Here is a 19,263-nt window from a genome sequence, read left to right as displayed (position 1 = left end):
TTACGTGAGCCATGGATTTAGTGTTTCTGGGCATTTTTTAAGCAAAGTATTTTTATAAAGATAATGCTTCCACTAGCAGGAAAAGGAAGGCTTTATTGTTACAGAGACATGTCTTTGTAATTTGAGATGATTTATTTCTATTCAGAGCCTAGGCTTTATGTGTGTAATTAGAATAGTGAAAAAAACGACACAGATCTTTGATACTCTAAGCTGCAGGTAAACACACTTCAGTAGAGGAATGAAAACAGTTATTTAATTTTCAGTAGTTTCCCTTATTGTTAGGAATCAAAAAAAGATGAGATGTGATCTGGTGTTCCTTCTTTCTTACGAATTACAAAAATCTGAGGTGCTGATTCATAAATGTGCATCAGCCTGAGAAGGGTTTTGGGTAGCGAACTGAGGGTTAGAGTTGAGTGGCAGCTCTGTGCATGTACACTCAGCAAGACTAGAAGGTTCTGAGATGAGGATAGAGACCTGCCTACAGTATGCCCTTGCCTTGTAGTCCACTGCCTTACTTCAGTCTTAATTTTCAGTTCCACATGGGAGCATGTCCTGCTTATGGCTTTTTTCCTGTGAATCATATACCTTCACATTCTCCATTTCCCTGTATTTGGTCTCAAACCTCTGTTCAAACTCTGCAATACTGGGCTCTCCTGGCTTCCATGCTGGGGCCTCTGTTACTCCATCTACACTGGTCTTCAGCTTCCCCTGGGTCCTGACGGCCTCTTCAGTCCGTCCCCTTATCTGGCCCATTTTTCATAACGAAAATCTGTTTCCCTCTGGCTTTGTGCATCTTATGCCCTCCTGGTCTCTCACCATAGGAAACCTACTCAGTTTTCTGGTTGCTGCCACTCTTTTTTCTCCAGTTGTTAGCCTGTAAAGCCACCTGTGTGCACGCCCCCCTTCCCATTGCATTTTGCCTTCCCCCCAGCTAGAATAGTTCCTGGCATCTGGTCCTGCATCCTCAAATCCCAAACCAGAGCACTAGCTGATATTCCTGTAGGAGTTCAGACTCCGAAGTATAACAGGAATCAATACCTGCAACTCACAGCTTCTCCTAGGGCTAAGTACAGTCACTCATGAATTAGTCATGTGGGAAGTGAGGTTTATTGTCTGGGCATTAGCCACCTTCCTTCTATATTAACTCTCCTCCTTGTCACATGAAACATCCCTCTGGGGCATATTTGCTATGCTGTACCAATATGTATTCTGAAGATTCACACAAGTACAAACTTTTGCCTAAAATTAAATCCTACATTAGCAGGTCGCACAGGTACGCTTCCAGGCGGGTCTTGAATATCTCCAGAGAAGGAGACTCCACAACCCCCCTAGGCAGCTTGTTCCAGTTATTATTTTTCTAATTTTGATTTCTAAATTTGTTACTCTTATTCCTTCAGTAATGAAATATAAATGTGCCATAGCTTGGGTGGATGATATGTATCTGCTCTTGTGTGGCATAACCTGTCGATGACCTCAGTATAAACAGTGTTTCTCTTGCAGCACTCCTAGGGGTCAAATCAAAAAGCGATGTAGGGAAATGGTGACTGACCATGCTTAAGAAAATTTCACAGTGTCATTTGAACCAATGCTTAGTACTGTGTCAGAGTTTACAACATTTCCTGTTTCCAGTGCTTTGTAACTGTAATCTTATCTCTTCTGGTTTGGAGGGGAGATTAAATCATAGCCAGAGACTAAGTTTTGAAAACTGAAAGTACACAGAAGTCAGCTGGTTTTGTTTGAAAGTGAAAATATAAAACGAAGTAGAATAGGCTCCTAATTTGAAGTGAAATTATACTGACAAATACTGCATTATTCAGTGCAGTCATGTAAGAATGTTTATTTAACACACGCATCTAAAATGCTCTTTGCTTCTAGATAAGGAAAAAGACAATTTCTGTAGTAACTCATTTCTATAATCCACTTCTCTAATACAATAAATACTGCTTTTTAAGTGCATAGCCTGCATTTATTTTTCTATACCCATTTTATTATGAGATATGCACTTCTAGGAGTTAATATAAATAAAATAAGATATTCGATACCCAAACATCTAGCACAGCCACCACTTATTAAAAATAAACAGATTATGTTTACAATTATGTAAGATTAAAATAGCACATGACTCTGCTTAAGTGTGCACAAAGCTGCTTTTCTAACTTATACTTACTTTGCTTTAGATACCTCATCATATTCCTATCCAGGGCTTCCTTTTCTATATTTGATAGATGCTGGAAATCAATTTACTACATCTTGGATTGTAAACGTGGCTAGTCTTGAAGAATAGGTTCAAAATCCTGCTCTTGCAAAAGCCAGCCTGGGAAGGAATTTTGTAGTCAGTCTTGAGGACTCCTTTTCTATCTTCCCTCTCAAGCTGATTCTCTAGCCATGCAGGTGTTTATTGCTAGTAGGGCATACCAACAAAAAGAGAAATGAGATAATTAATACTTTAATAATAATTAATAATTAATAATTAATCTACTCACAGTGCACAGAGTTAGAAAACAGTTTCTGTATCTGCTTGCAGTGGCTGCCTGCAAGAGGACACTGATTTCTACACTGGCTGAAACCATGCAAGGCTTCCACACAAGGATCATAGAATCATAGAGCCATAGAATGGCCTGGGTTGAAAAGGACCACAATGATCATCTGGTTTCAACCCCTCTGCTATGTGCAGGGTCGCCAACCACCAGACCAGGCTGCCCAGAGCCACATCCAGCCTGGCCTTGAATGCCTCCAGGGATGGGGCATCCACAGCTTCCTTGGGCAACCAGTTCCAGTGTGTCACCACCCTCCGTGTGAAAAACTTCTTCCTAATATCTAACTTAAACCTCCCCTGTCTCAGTTTAATACCATTCCCCTGGTCCTATCACTATCCACCCTTGTAAACAGCCATTCCCACTCCTACTTATACACTCCCTTCAAATACTGGAAGGCCACAGTGAGGTCTCCCCTCAGCCTTCTCTTTTTCAATCAGAAGTAGGGAATTGGAGGATCTTTCTCCCCTTCTTCTGAAAGGTAATTTTTGAGCCTGGAGCTTGTCATACAAAAATGTGCTGCAATAACTCTGCTATCTGAAACCTTAGGAGTGTGCAGCTAACCCAATGACTTATAAATCACGTCTATTAGATGCATTTATATCTTATACCGCAAATTGCTTTAAGAATGAGCAAGCAAATCTAAACAGTAGGCTCAGGAATTCCCTATGCATTATCCAGAAGAATCATCATGTTGAGGTCAAGGAATCTAACCTGATGACTCTTCAGAGAAGAGCAGCTTAAACTATTGTCTGACAGCTTGGTTGCTCCTTAAACTTTCCACTGCCAACAGCACCTTTAGGTCAGATTGCTACTGCTAGTCTGTCTTCTGGTCAGAGATAACCAAAAGCTTCCTGGGCCTTTGCATATTTTAATTAGAGCTTGTTTGAAGTTTGCTTGTGGTTCAGGTGTTCAAGAACTTTCAGAGAAGGCTGGGCATATATTAGTAGTAGCACTGGAAACAGAACAGGCAAGGAAGAATTTACAAGGAGGGAAAAAACATGTAATTCAAGGTTCCTTTTGACTTGTTTATTAGGATGAACGCTTCCATGTGGTATTTGAAGTCAGTCACCATCATTAAGAAGAATATTCATTTTTTTCTGGATAAGAATGAAGTATTACAATACCTGTAATATTTTTGTATGTGTGTTTCGTTACTCCTCCACAATGACTTAGAAGTTCTGGAAAAATACAAGAAGAACATTTAGAGGTTTCGCAACGATAAGATTCACATGCTTTCTTCTTTACAAAATGGTGACACATCTAAAAGGAAGGAAGGATGTGAAAAATAAGACCAAAGGAAGAAGGCTTGTGTCTAATGAGTATAACAGAATCTTGGTACTAATTCCCCAATGTTTCCATCTTCCTACGGAAGCTTTTTTTGTATAGAGTTTTTCCATGGGATGAAATGGTGATTCTGTGATTTAAAAAGTGATACGACTTACATCAGGCCTTGATTTGGGAAATGGTAATTTCAGACAGAAATATTTCAGTGCATTTCTATAGAGCTTAAAACACCTTATTTATGTATTTTGCTCTTGACATTACAGCCTTTACATAAGTTACTCTTAAGTTTTGTTGTGGAATTCTGGATATGCAAATCTGAATGAGTAACAAGATTTGTCAAAGTCAGTGGTCGTATTGCTAGGTCATGTTGTGGGTGCAGCACTCCGTAGAAAGAATCTACTGTGAAGATTTGGAGCTTCACTGCAGTTTTCAGAGTTATGAAGCCTTGTGCCTCCATATTTGTTGGTCAGAACTTCTAATCCCCCACCTCAGCAGCTCTCCCTTGTCCTTCCCTACTCCTAGAATCCTCTCTGTTGTGACCGTCTAGGATGATGCTCAAGAGATCATGCAGAGATCATGCAGGAGAAAGAAACGAGGGAAGAGTTAAAAACCCATGGTTGGGTCCTGTAGGTATGAGCTGCTTTGCTCCACACATTTCCTGGGCTCCCAATTTTGTTCATGAGTGATGAGAGGGCTGTACACTTCAATTTCTGATGATTTTGAGAACTACTGCAAGCTCCAGAGCTTCGTTAATAAAATTCTTTTCAATGAAGTAACTTCTTTTTAGCATCATATACAACTTAGTTGAATTGTTTTATCTTTATCTTAATAGGGTACTTTTCAAGCCTGAATTATTTTACTTGAAGATCAAATAAACTGTAAAAACATAATATAAATAAATACCTCCTTTAAAGTAAGCACCAGTGATATTAGGAGACTAAGTCCCTTGTAAAATTTGTGCTTACGTTAACTTTGGTTAGTACGACTTTATCAAACAGACCAAATCTGCCCTGAGAGCTTCAGTTCTTTCACATTTGACTTTGTTTTTTTTTCATTTGTTTCAACTGCTGAATTACATCAGTGAGATAAATGATCCATGAGCAAATCTGGGCCCAAAACAAGTGTGATTTTTGTTTAAAAAGAATGTTTGTTTATTGACTTTTTTTTTTTAAATTATTATAATTATTTTTCAGTAATTACCCTCTGGTTTCTTTTGAAATTATGTGTAGGTTGCAGATTTCCAACCTATAAGACAGTCAAAGGGGAATGACAATTTTTAATTGTTAAAGAAAAAACTAAACAAACACACAAAAAAAGTCTGCAGGATTTTCATGAACTCACATAACTTCATGCCTGAGTAAGAGAGACAAAACCCAAAGGACCTTTGGTAGTTGTGAATATTTGCCACTTATCTGTAAGACGCTAGTTTAGGGATAAATGTTATATGTGGGTAGCACTGATGCCCTTTTTGTTAATGAGCCACTTTTAATAAGTACATGTAGTGCTTTGGGGAATTACTTGGGGTTTGTTTGTTAGGTTTTGTTTTGTTTTGTTTTTAACTCTTCACACAGTGTAAATAGGATTTTTTTTTTTTTTTGTTAAGTGTTATTTAGATGTGTGGTTAAAAGTGTGGTCTGTTCTAGGGAATGATTTGGGAATACATCTGGCGCATAAAGGATGTTGCTATGAGAATGACATGTTCTGAACTTGGAGTTTGAATACAGCTTCTGCAGATGTGCTGGCATTTGAAGCCAGTCTCGTGATGTGACTTTGGGTGGTTTTGCTTACATTTATCACTTCTATTCCTGTTTTTTTTGAGGACACTTGTTACTCCAAATTGTCAATATTTGCATTTCTTGCAGTAAGCTGAACATTTTTAAATTAGTGAATCTAGTCAGAATGTTCTGAACCAGCTAGATTAATTTATAGCTTGTAAACAGCTTAACATCTGGCACCGAAATGTCAGTGAAATGCTTGTCAGTTAGGACTGTGTTAGTCTTCATATTTCATGTATACATCTCCCAAGGTAGTTTTAATTGGAAACCTATTGCAGATTGCAAGAGTATGTATTGCAAGATGCAGGATAAAGTTTTTGCTATTAGAAATTTGTCATTTCTTTAGCAAAACTGCAAACTCTGCATGCTGCTGGTGTTGAATGTTACATCTACCAGAGCTGTTCACAGCCTGGAAATTCTCTAGCAAAGAGGACTGGGAAATTCTTTTTCAACATCTGTCTGAGTGCCTGGAAATTTGCAAATTATGGCATGAATCCATGTTGGTAGTGCCACAAGGTATGATCGTTTTTTGCAAACTAGAAGCCTGTCTAAGCTAGCATGACAATTGACTGCTGCAGTCAATTCAGTTCTCTGGAAATGAAATCAAGTCAGTCCACCTGTTCAGGGAAAACAAACAAACAAACAAACAAACAAACAAGAAGACCACTATTACTTATCAGGAAACAAGTGAAAATGAAAGTATCTTAGTAAGGTAAAATGGTAAGTGCCTCTTGTAACTGAAGTACTTGAGAAGCTTGTCAATTTTACATCTCTCACATTAGTCTGATAGAAAGTACAGGTCCTCATTGGTTCAACCTCTGGCTTTCTTGCATCATCTTGCACCTCCATTGTGGCAGTAGTTTTTTGATTGACTCAAGCATGATTTTAGTTTGAGAAGCTAAAATTGGCCATTAAGAAGACAGTGGGGAAAAATGTCACTGTCTTAAGTCCTAATATAATTTAGTTCTAGTATGGGTTTGATGCATGCCAGTGGCAGCATAGTAGGCAATAATAGGGCTTGGCCTGAAGGAAGGAGAAGGTAAACCTGCAACAGGTCCCACCAAGACTGCGCTCACCTGTAATGAGCTGCGGGGGAAAGAGCCATTGTTGTGTCCTGCATGCTGCCCTTTGGGTGTCTTGAGCCTTTTACTGGGAGAATTTTTTTTGGAAGAGCCCTATTCTCTACCTTCTCTACCATTTTCTATATTAACTTGTGTATTCATTTTAGAAAATTTAGGTTTTGGTTTTTTGTTTGTTTTTTACAAAGAATATGATGTTTAGTGTTTAGTATGGAGCTTTTACTGGATGGATTAGCTTACTGTGCTTCAGTTGGTTTTTAATTCTAACTAATGCACAAATCTGTTGAACCCTACTTGTGTCTGCTTGCTTGTCACTAATAAGTAGAAGCAGTTTTGTAGTTGAAAGTTACCTGGCTGCTTCTTACTGTTTTGAAATAAACAACACCCAAAATATGTACAGCTAAATATCGATTCTCATAAATGTTTGCATTCCTGCTGGCCTTTACCTGTGGAATGCAGATTAGGCAAATATTTCATTTTATTCAGTTATGGCTTCTCAGGAAATTGCCAGAGAAAATAATGGATTTTCTTTTAAATCATGTTATTTCCATTTCTGCAGCAAGAGCTATTTACTTTTAGTTTTGCGCTCAGTTAGTTCAGCGCTTTTGTAAGCTGTCAGATACAAAACACTTTCCTGGATGCTCGCGAGGTGGGTTTTATTTACTGAATGCAGTCAGAGGCTGAAATGCTGCAATAAAAATTACATTGTATGTTTTAAAGGACAAAAGAAAAAAAAAAAAAACACCCAACAATTTTTGTCAACTTCCTGTCTAGTCAACAAAGAAACATAAAAGAAAGAGAAGTCTGACAAGTTTGTTTCCTTTTGCGTCTGACAAATGTTGCACACCAAAATAATATTTCCTGTCGTTATTTTGTTCTGTTGTGGTCATGTTCCAACATTTAAATTTTTAATAAAAAAGAGGTTTTGAGAAAATTGTTTCAGTTTTCCATTTGGGCCAGACAAGTCCATGTGGGTAATGCATTTTTGTCCCTCATGGCTGGGTTTTAAAAACGCTGAAAGAACCCAATAGACCAGACACATTGCAAAAATCTAGTTGAGCAGCAAAAAAAGAAAGTCAAACTCTTTGTAAAATGTTCTGGATAGTTGTTAGCTCCTCATTTTGACACAAATTTCTCTTTAATGGATGTGCTCATTTACAGTATATATCACATATCTGGAATTTCACAATCAAATTGCAAGTGAGAATATCTTCTGGAAGACCTTATTTGTGTAGAAAGAGCTGGCGTTATAATCTGTCCCAGTATGCGTATTCTGGTGCCTTTATGTAAGGGCTGAATTCAGCTCAAATTAGAGGATTAGGATTGAGATTTTCCCTGTTCGATGCAGAGGAGTTGGACTAGATGACTTTTGTAGGCCCCTTCCAACTCAAATGGATATACAACTCTGATCTTAGGACAATAGGGCAATACAAGCTACGCTGATCATTTGAATGCCTTTCTGTGAACTCCTGTGTGCCCTAAGGCTCTTAAGTAAGACTGGATTAAATAGGAGCTGAAACCTCCTGAAGCATGGAATTTCATGGGAAAAAGCATGTAATGTAAACCATCTGATTTTCACCTTGGGTAAAGCTTCTTCCTTCCCATGTGAGTTTGCTGCTTATGGAATAAATGAGGAGAACATTGATGTCCATAAAGGCATCGAACCCACCCAGTGTTACAAGCATAATGCACACCAGTGACTTGAGTTTTTGCAAGTTGTAGCAGTCATTTTACATCCCAGTGCAGTGGTAATACTGCTTGTCGGGAAGCAGGTGACGTGGCCTCTTCTCTGTAGCTCCTAATTCTCTTAGGAGCTTTTCAATCCACAGTTTAGGCTGTTCATCTGCATTCTTTTTCTTGAAGTCAGATACAAGAAAGTCATGGGTGCGCAAGAATGCTTGTGAAAGGGACGCTGTTGGTCTCTTAGATTTTCCTACTTCACTCAGCTGTGGAGGATATAGAGCAAGTGCATTTTTATGAATGTGAGGTTCTGATTCAGTTGTAGGTCATCATGAAGTCCATGAGAAGTGGACTGGTGAATTGAAGCAGTGATCTGGGGTCTGATTCCCAACTATCTATCCCGGTATTAAGCTTTGAAGTTGACTTGGGGGTTGAATTTTCTTTTTCTCACTGTTTGTTTGTTTGTTTTTTGTTTTTGTTTTCCTTTTGCTTTTTTAAATCTACTTGTTTCTTCTCTCTAAACCCTTTCTTAAAAGACAATACCACTTGGACAAAGTATTGCCTGGTACTTCTGAGTAGTTATCTGGTGCTTCTCAGGAAGGGAAAAAAAGGCCTCCTTCAGTACTGTTTGCAACAACAGACAAAAATGGTTGTGTCCCCCATTATTTGAGATAAATGCATGTAATAAACACCTGTTCCTGCTTGCTCTCCAAAATTTATGGTGAGACTATAATACAAGTACTTCTAAAACAGCTTTCACTTTAGGAAATACTGTTCCAATTTTAGGTCTGCCTGTGATACTGTAGGATTTAGAACTGCCTATCAGCAACAGTGGACTAGAATATTTCACTGTAGCAATTAAATATGGCTTTTTATTGTAGCGGTAGTTTTGCTGAACCTGTTTGGTAGAGCTTTGAGATCTACATGGAAGGGAAGGTGGTTTATAAAGTGAAACATTTTGTATGTGTGTATATTTTGGCTGGCTACTGAGCAGACTAAACATGCTGCATGCATATTAAATCCAGTGTTTGACAAGGATGTTGAGCTGCTGTGGTTACTGCTGCTGTTTCCAGAATACCTTACAGTTTTTAAAAGGTATTAATTACTCATTAACAATATTATGACTCTTTGTTGAGTCTGCTGACCAGACTCATGAGGCCATCAGGCCATCACTATCTTGCCTATCTCTTCTTCCCAGTGTTATTGAGGAGATTAGAGAGCTAACATCCTATCTAGAAGAAAAGCTTATGTGAAGTGAGCATGTTTTTTTTTTAATCAAGAAATCTTTTGGACAATTATGTTAAATTTGTGTAATAAAAATTGCATGAAGTCTAGTAAAATTTGATAGCTTTCAAATATTCCAGCTGAGGGGCTCCTCTTGGAAGGATTTTAATAGCGAGTCATATACTTCTCAATACGCCATGGAGGTTATTGGTAATTTCTCTCAAGGCTTTCTTTGTAGAAGCTGCGGTATTTCACAATTAGAAGCAAATCTTTGTGTAAACAGGAGACTACACCTCTTGTGAGATGGGGTTGTGTACTGGAGATCTTCCCTCTGTGCAGGCATAGACACTATTTCACAGAGTAACTGAAAGAGTCACAAGGATCGTCAAGTCCAGCTTGTGGCTCCATGCAGGATTGCCCAAGTCATCTGCTCCAGCAGCAGTCTGTCTGTCGGTCCTGAGGAACAGGTGTAGGGCTCCTACTGCAGGCACTGCATATGCCTTTCTGGATGGGTAGATGAAGCTAAATCTTTTTGCACATTATACTAAGCCAGACTTTTCATAGATCATTCTCAGAATCTGACACAGGGAGGGCTAAGGTATAAGGAGCCAGTGATGGGGAACTGAGGACTGGGAAGGAGCAAATGGATGCCATTCATGTATTCTATAGGACATGGAGGATGGGCAAGATCAGGCCCAGGGTGGCATTCCCACTACACTTGCTCATAACTTCCTCCTCTCGTGGAAAGTGGCATTACATAAGTGAAAGCACAGTTCTCAGAGCCCACAAAAAGGAAAGCTGTGCTCAGACCATGTGATTTGTTTAAAGCACAGCTGCCCTCATCTGTGCTGGACTGAATGTCACCTGGGTTTATCCTCAGAGCCCTGGCCTAGAGGTCCAGGAGTTTTTTTTTCCTGGGCTTTTCTTCCATTCTTCAGTTTGTGTCCCCACCAAGAAGATTTCATCTCCTTGTTTATTTAGTCTAGGCAACCAGTGGCCAAGGGAGAAGCCCTCCACTTCCCAGCGCTGTACTGTTTTAGAGCTGTTACTTTCAAATCAGTTTGTTTATGTTGATATCCATGTTCATCAGCTAACGGAAGGGAAAAGCATGGCTCACCAACTTGCTGTAAACACTTGCAAAATTGCTCTGCTGGCTTCCTGCACATCCTCCTGAGGCATTTCTTTAGCCTTGAGGTTTACAGAAAGGCCTGGGGATGGGTTGGAGCACTGAGGCGGTGTCTCTCCTACACACTTGCTTTTCTCTGCCATCCTGATGTATTAGGGCCTTGTAGGTGCCAAGTACTGGTTATAAAAGTGAAAGGCTGGCAAAGACACGTGGCTCAAGGGAAGTTGCCTTTCCCTCAGGGTAGCAGCCAAGAGGGCAGCAACCCACACAGGATGTGGAGCAGCACCCACCTCACCAGGTGGGCCACTGCACACATTCTTTCATCCTTGTGCGGGGCCTCCACCACATACGTGGATGTGTAAGGACACGGGCTCTGAGGGTCTGTCCATGTCCTGCAAACCACTGTGACCAATGAAACCATGAGAGAGGATGCAGAATGTTTACCTGGCCCTTAAGAAGGATACTTTTTCTCCATTTGAGGGGCCCCCCACCACAAAGGAGCTTGGCCTGCTGCCATTTTGCTTCAGTTCTGTAGAATGGTTTCCAGTCCTTCTCAACAAGACCTATGTATTTAAGTTCTCAAAATGGAATATGGGAGCTTCTCACCTGTATTGCCTGGATTCAGTTTCCTCTTCACAAAGTAGAAGAGTAGGATGGGGACTGTAGGCAGTGATTATCATAACTAAGTTTAGGAAGAGTTTTTTGAAGTGTGTTCCTGAAAACACTTTACTGAACAGAAAATAGTCCCAGATAGGAATACCAGAGAATCCATGTAGTCTTGTATCCTACTGAAACCTGGAATATTTGCTACTTTGAAAATATAACTGACAGCGGGGTTCTTAAATGGGGAAAAGGTACAAACAAACAAACAAACAGCATCAAAACAGTTGAATAAATACTAGTTACTTGGTAAATACAGTCCTCTTTGCTTGATGGAGACTAAGAAGTATCTGTCGGTATGTGGAAATAGATGTACTTGTAGACAGGCTGATAGGGAGCTTAGTGTTACAATGATAATGAGATTAGCTAGTATTTAGCAGTGGGAGCTGTGTGGAATTGCGTGGTATAATGTGATGATCTGAAAATTTCACTAAATAAGCAAAAACCTTGATTCTTTCCAGAGCTTCCTGTAAAGAATTTTACTTAGAGGAAATGCTCGCTATAAATGTCATTTTTGTCCAAATATGGAACAACAGGAATAACTTCATATTTCCTGTGAACTAACTGGAAGCTCCTTGCATTTGCATTACTTTGTGAAAATGATGTTCACACAATTGACAGGAAAGTCATGTTTGCAGAGCGGCTTTCAGGGGACTCCCATGACCCCGTGTCCAGGACAGACCCATGGGGAGTTTGGAAAAGAATTTCAGAAATGAGAACTTTACAATAAAACATTTCAGCTCCACCAACATGGGACTCATTTGACTAAGAAGGTGTGACTGGATTTTTGATTACAACTGGATTTTTTTCTGTTTTTTTTTCTTTTTTCTTTTTTTCTTTTTCTTTTTTTTTCCCCCTGAAATAATTAAAATTAAGCATAAAAAACTGAGCTAATATTTCTGTGAGTGACCTGAATACACTGGAGATCTCTGACTAGGATCTGTGGTCTGTCTGCAGTTTTTGTATAAACATCCTGTAAGATTCTGGTAATAATAAAAACAACAACAACAAAACAAATACATCCCCCAGCCAAACAGAAGAGAAACCTGCCAAAACCTACAAACAGCTCCTAAGAGCATAAAAAAATAGTTCCAGCTTAATATATTGTGATTTCATGTAGAGAATCAGTTAGCTTTCTAAAACTTGTGCAATGACTATAAATAAAACCCAAGTAGAATCATTGTAATCAGTTCAAATTTCATCACGTACAGTGGTATTTCAGACAGTAAAATGCCATTCTGTCTTATCTATATGTTAATTTGAGTGAGATTTGCTTAAAGTTTCCCTCCGATTAATAGAGATACTTGCATATAGATAGAGAGATACTGATGCACTAGTAACTGACGTGCTAGTTTTCCACTGCGTAGCTTTGATAGAGGAAATTTGTCATCTGCTCTAAAGTGGTCTCTAAAAAGAGATATTAAAACAGCTTCACATTAAAAAGGAATATGTGGGGTCAACTTGTGCTTCCTTCTGTCCCACACCTGTACATCAACTTGCATCCCACAGAGATCTTCAGCAGAATTACTATTTTGATTCATCTTACCCATACTAGGTTTGATGAACCTTTGGAGGTTACTGGGTAGTACCCATTTTCATTGCTTAAACCTAGGCACCTAGTGCCATTTGGAATGTTTATTAGGCATGGCAAACATGAACTAAGACCAAGGGGAAAGCTATTTCCACCTGGACTGGCAGCTGGAGAAAGCTGGGATACCACAGGACATCTTGAGTGGCACTGTTCTGTGCTTGCTGAATACCAGATCTTTAGAAAATGGAAATTATTCAACCAAGGATCTTAACTAGCTGCTACATGACAGAAATTTTCAGTTAGTGCTCACTCTCAAATTCACACAGTGATAAGAGTAACCTGGCAATGATTTCTTGAGAAACAAAAAAATGAATATAAGTGGCCATTTATTTATTTTTATTTTTTAAATAATGGAGGATATGGGGGACTTTGGAGAGAAGGTAAGACTGGAATTTGCTGACATAAAATCAGAAGAATTTTATATTTTTTCTTTCTTTTTTCATTTTCTTTCCTTTTTTTTTTTTTTCAAGTGTAGCCACATGCTTCCATATTCTAAAATAAGTCTAATATTACAGACACAAATAAGACAGCCTTTAAATATATATATATATATATTCAAGCAAGCAGTAAATCAATAGTTGTAGCAATGCCATTTTTTTTTTTTATTTTTTTTTATTTTTTGAAGCTGTTAATGGACTGCAGCATCAGTTAAGAAATATTTTGGCTAAGTGTTGCAGTTAACTAAAAGATATCAGTGGTTTCCTCTGGTGATATTTTACACACAAAGGAGAATTCAGGTAACCCAGAAGAACCCTATCTAAAGGGTAAACATAGGGGAATAGTAATGCAGCTACGGAGCTATTTTGACATTCTGAGGAGAGAAGAAAATATGAGAGGAATTTGAGATAAGTATCCTGCAGTTGGCACCACCTCCCTATTTCCCTATTTGGTGTGATGTGAAACTGGAGACATGGATTGATCCAGCTCTTTTGTTGGCTATATGAGTTGCATAAGTGCGTGCACAGGTAGAAGTGCAGCCTTGGCTATATGGAGATAGATCTCCACCGTGGGAAAGGCAGAGCAGGGAGGGAAGGACTGTCTGAGGGCAGGAGATTCATCTGTCAATTAGAACTAACTAGTCCCGCTGGCGTAACCAAAATTAGTGTTTGAACTGGGAACTGGTACCAGAATTCAGCCCAAATTGGAATATGAACAAAAGCAGCACAGGGTGGGAAATCTGCGCTGTTCTCAGAAAATGTGACCAGTTTAAGTATGTCTAAACAGAACATGTCATTTTTTAATGAGTGAATTATGAGATGAAATAGTAAGTATTTTTTACTTGCTGAAGCATTTCAGCTATGAATTAGAAGAAATGGCTAGCCACAGAATTTTAACATCAGTGCTGATCTCATTGGTCACCTGTTTACAAGGTTTTCAGTCATTGGAAGAGCACTGTATTCCCTGGAATGAGATTTTCAGCATGATCAGCCTTAAGTAAACTGTGAGAACTGTATCAGATTTTACTTACGCCTGTGTAGAACAATGTGGGATTTGAGCTAGAGTGGAGGCCTATGCAGTCATCCTGTGCTAGTAGGAAACTCGGCAGCTGAAACTCAGCCAAAGGAGACTGGTTGATGCTGTGGGAAGGTGAACCACATTCTGTCTCAAAAAAATACACTTTTGTCAGAGAGGTGAGTGCTCAAGAGCTGGCTCTGATTTGTGTTCTTTTGGTGCTATCTGTGGTTTCCAGAAATGGTGCATTTCCAAATATGGCCGCTGTCTCCCTCGCAGGCTGCTAATCTGGCTGTTTGTATTGTTCCTGTATGTGTTCCAATGGCTCTCAACTGCCAGGAAAGTAGCTGGATGTGGAAAAACAGAGCAGAATGCAGAAGTCTGTAGCTGAGGTTTGACAGATGTGCTACAAGCTGGACTGCAGAGCAGAGTTTCTTCCATCAGCAGCCTTTTCCGCATGTCACACAGGGCTGAGCACCCCGAGGCCTGCTGACTTTGGAGACCCATCCGTCAGCGGCACGCTTTTAGGACTTTTTGTTAATAAATGGATTGTTCTCTTGTAGGCAAATATTTGGTCTGCATAGCACATTCATTTGTGGGATGTTAAAGGGACATAATCTTTTTTTCTAGTTTGATACTGATTTGCTTGCATGATTCACTAAACTTATCAGTTGCAGACAGTCTGGGAGAAAGAAACGGAACGGAAATGCTTGTCACAAAATGAAGCAGTTCATTCTGCTAAAATGAGCTTCTGCTTCTGGGCTGATGTTTTGTGGGAGGAGGAATTAAAATACATGCCACCAAATATGTAACAGGCTGGCCTGAGATGTGAGGGAGCTGTAGCTGCTTGAAAGCTGCAAACTGACTGTGCAGAGGTGAAGTATCATGGTACATTTGGCAAGGGCCATCATATTAATCTATAGCTGGTTCCTATGCAAGTGATAAAGAGCTTTTCTCTTCAGAGTATCCTCCCATGTTGTACTTCCTGCATAGAACCATTTCTTCTCTGTTTTTGCACTTGGAGGACAGCAGGGATGCTTTGAGATCCACACAGTTCCTGGAAAAGATACTGTTTTGGAGAGAACATTTAGGAGATAGGACAAAGCTATCTATCTCATCTTTAGGCTTGTATGATGGGAAATCACAATCCAGGTTCTTCATTTCCTAAGACTTATTTAAAATTATAACAATTTAAAGCAAGTCATAATTTGCATAGTTTCAGCTTGCTTACCTTGAGGTGATTATAATTCTTCCATCATGATAAATTTTCCCATTGAAGACTTGATTGTGTAAGGTTGATAAGTAAGTCATTCCTAAATGAATACCAGAAATGCAAATCCCTTTGTTCAAAAGATGCAGAGCTAAATTATATTCTCCACTTTCCAAGAGATGAAGAACTATTATTGTTTTCTGTCCCACTTTGCGTCCTCAAGCCCTCTGATCCCCTCTGTACATTTTTATCTTGGTTTTTACCCTTGTTCTTGTACATAGCCCTACTCCTTTCTCTCTCTATTTCCCCTACTTGTTACTCTGATTCAACTACACTGAAATCAAACATTTAAAATAGGTTAGATGAATACCAACCCAGAATTGCCTGTTCCTTGCCACTGAATAAAGGGTGACTGCAGTGAAGTAATATGGATGTTTGTACAGGCACTAGGTCTGATGAACAAAAATCCTAATACCTGTACCTGTTGTAACCATCTTCCTCTCTCCAAATTTCCCACCTCATTACTTAAATGACATTTTGGCCTCCTTAAAGTGACCTTTGATCCATAAGCTTTTTCCAGTCTGGCCTTCTCATCTTCCCCAAGGACCAAGAGAAAAAATCTCAGACTTCTTCCTAGCATATGCATAGTCTTATCACATCCTTCAGATTTAAAAATAGTTTTTCATAGCTGCAAATAATGTTATCCAGCAGAGGCTGTCATTGTTGGCTGATCTTCCATCCGCTTACGAATGTTACAGTCAGGAACAGTAGGAGATGATGCTGCTATAAAACAAACAGAAAGTGTTGCAGTACAGGTGGCCTGCTTTGGCATAGACGGCAAAACTCTTGTCTGCACGCTGGATCTTACGCAGCTGTGCTGCCTGATGCATCATACCTTCTTACCTTCCTTGCCTTTGGTTGTTCTAAACTAAGGCTTAAGAAACAGGAAAAACAGAACATAATAGCATCTGTTTTGGAAGTACAAAAGGAGATATGAAAGCACAAGTCCATTCTTCTGGCCATGCCAGATTCAAGAACAAAACCCAACTGAAAATAAATAGCAACATACCTTTTCTAAAAGGGTGTATGTTAAATAACAGGCTTAAGGAAATATGAGGGGATTAACTTGAAAACAGATGTTTATAATGATTCGATGACGCGTTTTAATTACATTCCCAGATGCAATTAAAACAGACTTCTGAATTTAATGGATGTGTTGATAAAACTGATAACATTCTACATGATGCTGGAGCAGGAGGTATGAGCTTCAGGCATGAGTCCTCCAGCTATGATCTCATCAGGTCTGAAAAACTAGAAGAGGCTGTACTTGATCAGTTCTTGAAACAGCAGTTTCAAGTGTTTTTGTAGGCAAAGTGAAGTTTAGCACAAGAAGTGAAGCTCGTTATTCAGAGAGTGGCATTTTTGCCTCCTGGTCAGTATTGAGTTGGCACTGTAAAATGTGTTGGCATTGTTTTCAGGTCTAATTCCCTTTCTATGATATAATGTAAGAGGGGGGAAAAAAAGGACTATTTTTGCTTTGTGTGAATGTAGAGAAAGCTTGACTTCAAACAACAAATTCAGTGGCGCTACTTATGAAAAAATAAGATCTCATCAAAAGCAACAGTTGCTTCAGGAGTTGGTATTTCATTTTTATTGGACAGCTTTTAGTAATTTGTTTTTCAACATTAAAGTTCATGTTCTCATTGATGCTTTGGTTTAACATAAAATATACTTAGGAAGTGTGAATGTATTTGTTAGCTTCCCTGGGTGATACTGTTCTTTGGTCTCTTTTGAGTTTTCCAAATTCAAAATAATAGCATTTGCTTTGGCTTCCCATCTGCACTGAGGTCTCTGTAGGTTGCAGAACCCACAGGCTTTGAGGAATGGGCACTTGGAATCCTTGATGTGATCTGATTCCAGAGAGGTGCTGCCCATTATAATGGCCTGCTGTGGCTGGTGAAGGATCTTGAATGCATTCGTGGATTATTCATAGATTTGCTCGTTTGCCTCCTAGTTTTTTTTTTGTGAGGTATGACAACTAATAAAAGTGATGGACTTGCCTTAGTTAGTTACCAGCAGTTTCATGGAGGTGGTGAGGGGAAGAGAGGAAAAGTCCAGATGTACTTGAGTGTGCAAGAACACTAAGAAACCATAAGCTTTTTCTTGATCACCAGTTAATCTGACTTCTCTCATGAGTTTTCTGATTTCATGTTTTGCAAAGAAAATGAGAGGCTCTTCATGATGAAGTGATAAATATCTCAATGCTCTGATTACTGCTGACTGTTACCCAGAAGCGGTCATTGTCTGGCCAGTAGACATTAACAATTGTCTCTACGTCTCACAGTTAGAGGAGTAGTTTGCCCTCTTGGAGACTGTGGTTTGGTTTGATTTTATAAAGTATATACAAATGTACTTGTTTAAATAGTTTACTGTGGTAATTATAACAATATTTTAATTTCCTTTCAAAACTGTTATCCAAATATCTTAAATCTAGAAGTCATTAAATGCAGTTTTACCATCCCTTTCTCCTAAAAGCAATGGCACATACTTATAGAGATTAAGAATGTATGCAGAATGCAAGCCATTTATTAATGACCTGGTACTAAAGAGATGCTTCTAAGAAGGGATTGATTATATTTTAAAAATTCTGTTGGGCTTTAAATGTATAAATATTGAATAGAGGGAAGTTCATGTTTTGGATTGTCTTTCATGTTGCTAGATGGAGAATAATTATGTTTTCTATAATAATGAATTATGTTTAAAATGGTGGCCCAAAATATAATAATTTAAAAGTAATATAGTGTTATTATTGTTTTTACAAAATAGTCTTTTATTGGACTGTGACTGTGAGTGTACATCTGTATAAGGATAACAAAGCACTACTCTGGGCTTAAGTGGACATTCCCTGTGCTGTCTTACCTTGCTGACATCCCTGACTTGTTATGGTAGATTCTGTCTGTTACCTAGTTCAGATGATTAATCCCTGCTTTCTGTTTTATTTTCAGGGTTGTTCTGGTTGTGGAAAATGTGACTGCAGTGGAGTAAAAGGACAAAAGGTGAGTGTATCAGCTGTCTCTAATTCATTTTCTCTCTTACTTAAACTACACAGTGTATAATCTACTGCAAGGCAGGTGAGCCATTGATATCAGTGGAAGCTTGTACCACCATGGGGCATTTCCAAGACCAGGCCCTTTGAGGAGGGTTTTCAAAATGCAGCCATTTCTGTATCTGCAGTGGCAGAGGGCTGAAGGGATAGAGATGGGAAATAGCATAATGCCATCACTGTATGCTGAACCTCCCAGCCTGATTCTTGGCCATACCGTCTCCATGTCCCCACTGAGTGGGACACCAACCCATCAGTCTCTTCTTTCCCATACCTCACCTGCAGATTCCTTAGAAGGCAGTGTAGATCTTGACTTGATATCCTGATCGCCTCTGGAACAGAGGTGAGCACCCCCATTCAGAAATGCTCCCCCTCAGTTTTCTCCAGGAAAGGCTGTAATGCATCATAAGCAACATACGCTAACAAGGGTTAACCCAAGGAGGCAATGACCTACAATAGGAAGAAGGAGGTTAATAATAAGCTCAAATATAGAAAAATGTTTCAGGTCAAGAAAAAAAAATCTTCATTTTTTGTTTTTTACA

At 39.1% G+C, this 19,263-nt stretch overlaps 1 protein-coding gene across 2 annotated transcripts in view; it reads left to right on the top strand.

Annotated features, from left to right (window-relative positions):
• Positions 1-19,263, top strand: part of COL4A1 (collagen type IV alpha 1 chain) — a 105,729-nt gene that overhangs the window by 25,293 nt on the left and 61,173 nt on the right. For both annotated transcript variants that reach the window (XM_085535069.1, XM_085535076.1), the window contains exon 2: positions 18,624-18,674. In XM_085535069.1, the coding sequence (XP_085391195.1) occupies positions 18,624-18,674 (51 nt within the window). The remainder of the gene's footprint in view (positions 1-18,623; positions 18,675-19,263) is intronic.

The sequence above is a fragment of the Coturnix japonica genome, chromosome 1 (assembly GCF_054131305.1).
Source record: "Coturnix japonica strain WE chromosome 1, WE-NBRP24, whole genome shotgun sequence".
In the NCBI taxonomy this organism is placed as follows: domain Eukaryota; kingdom Metazoa; phylum Chordata; class Aves; order Galliformes; family Phasianidae; genus Coturnix; species Coturnix japonica.
This window is presented reverse-complemented; position numbering and strand designations above follow the sequence as displayed.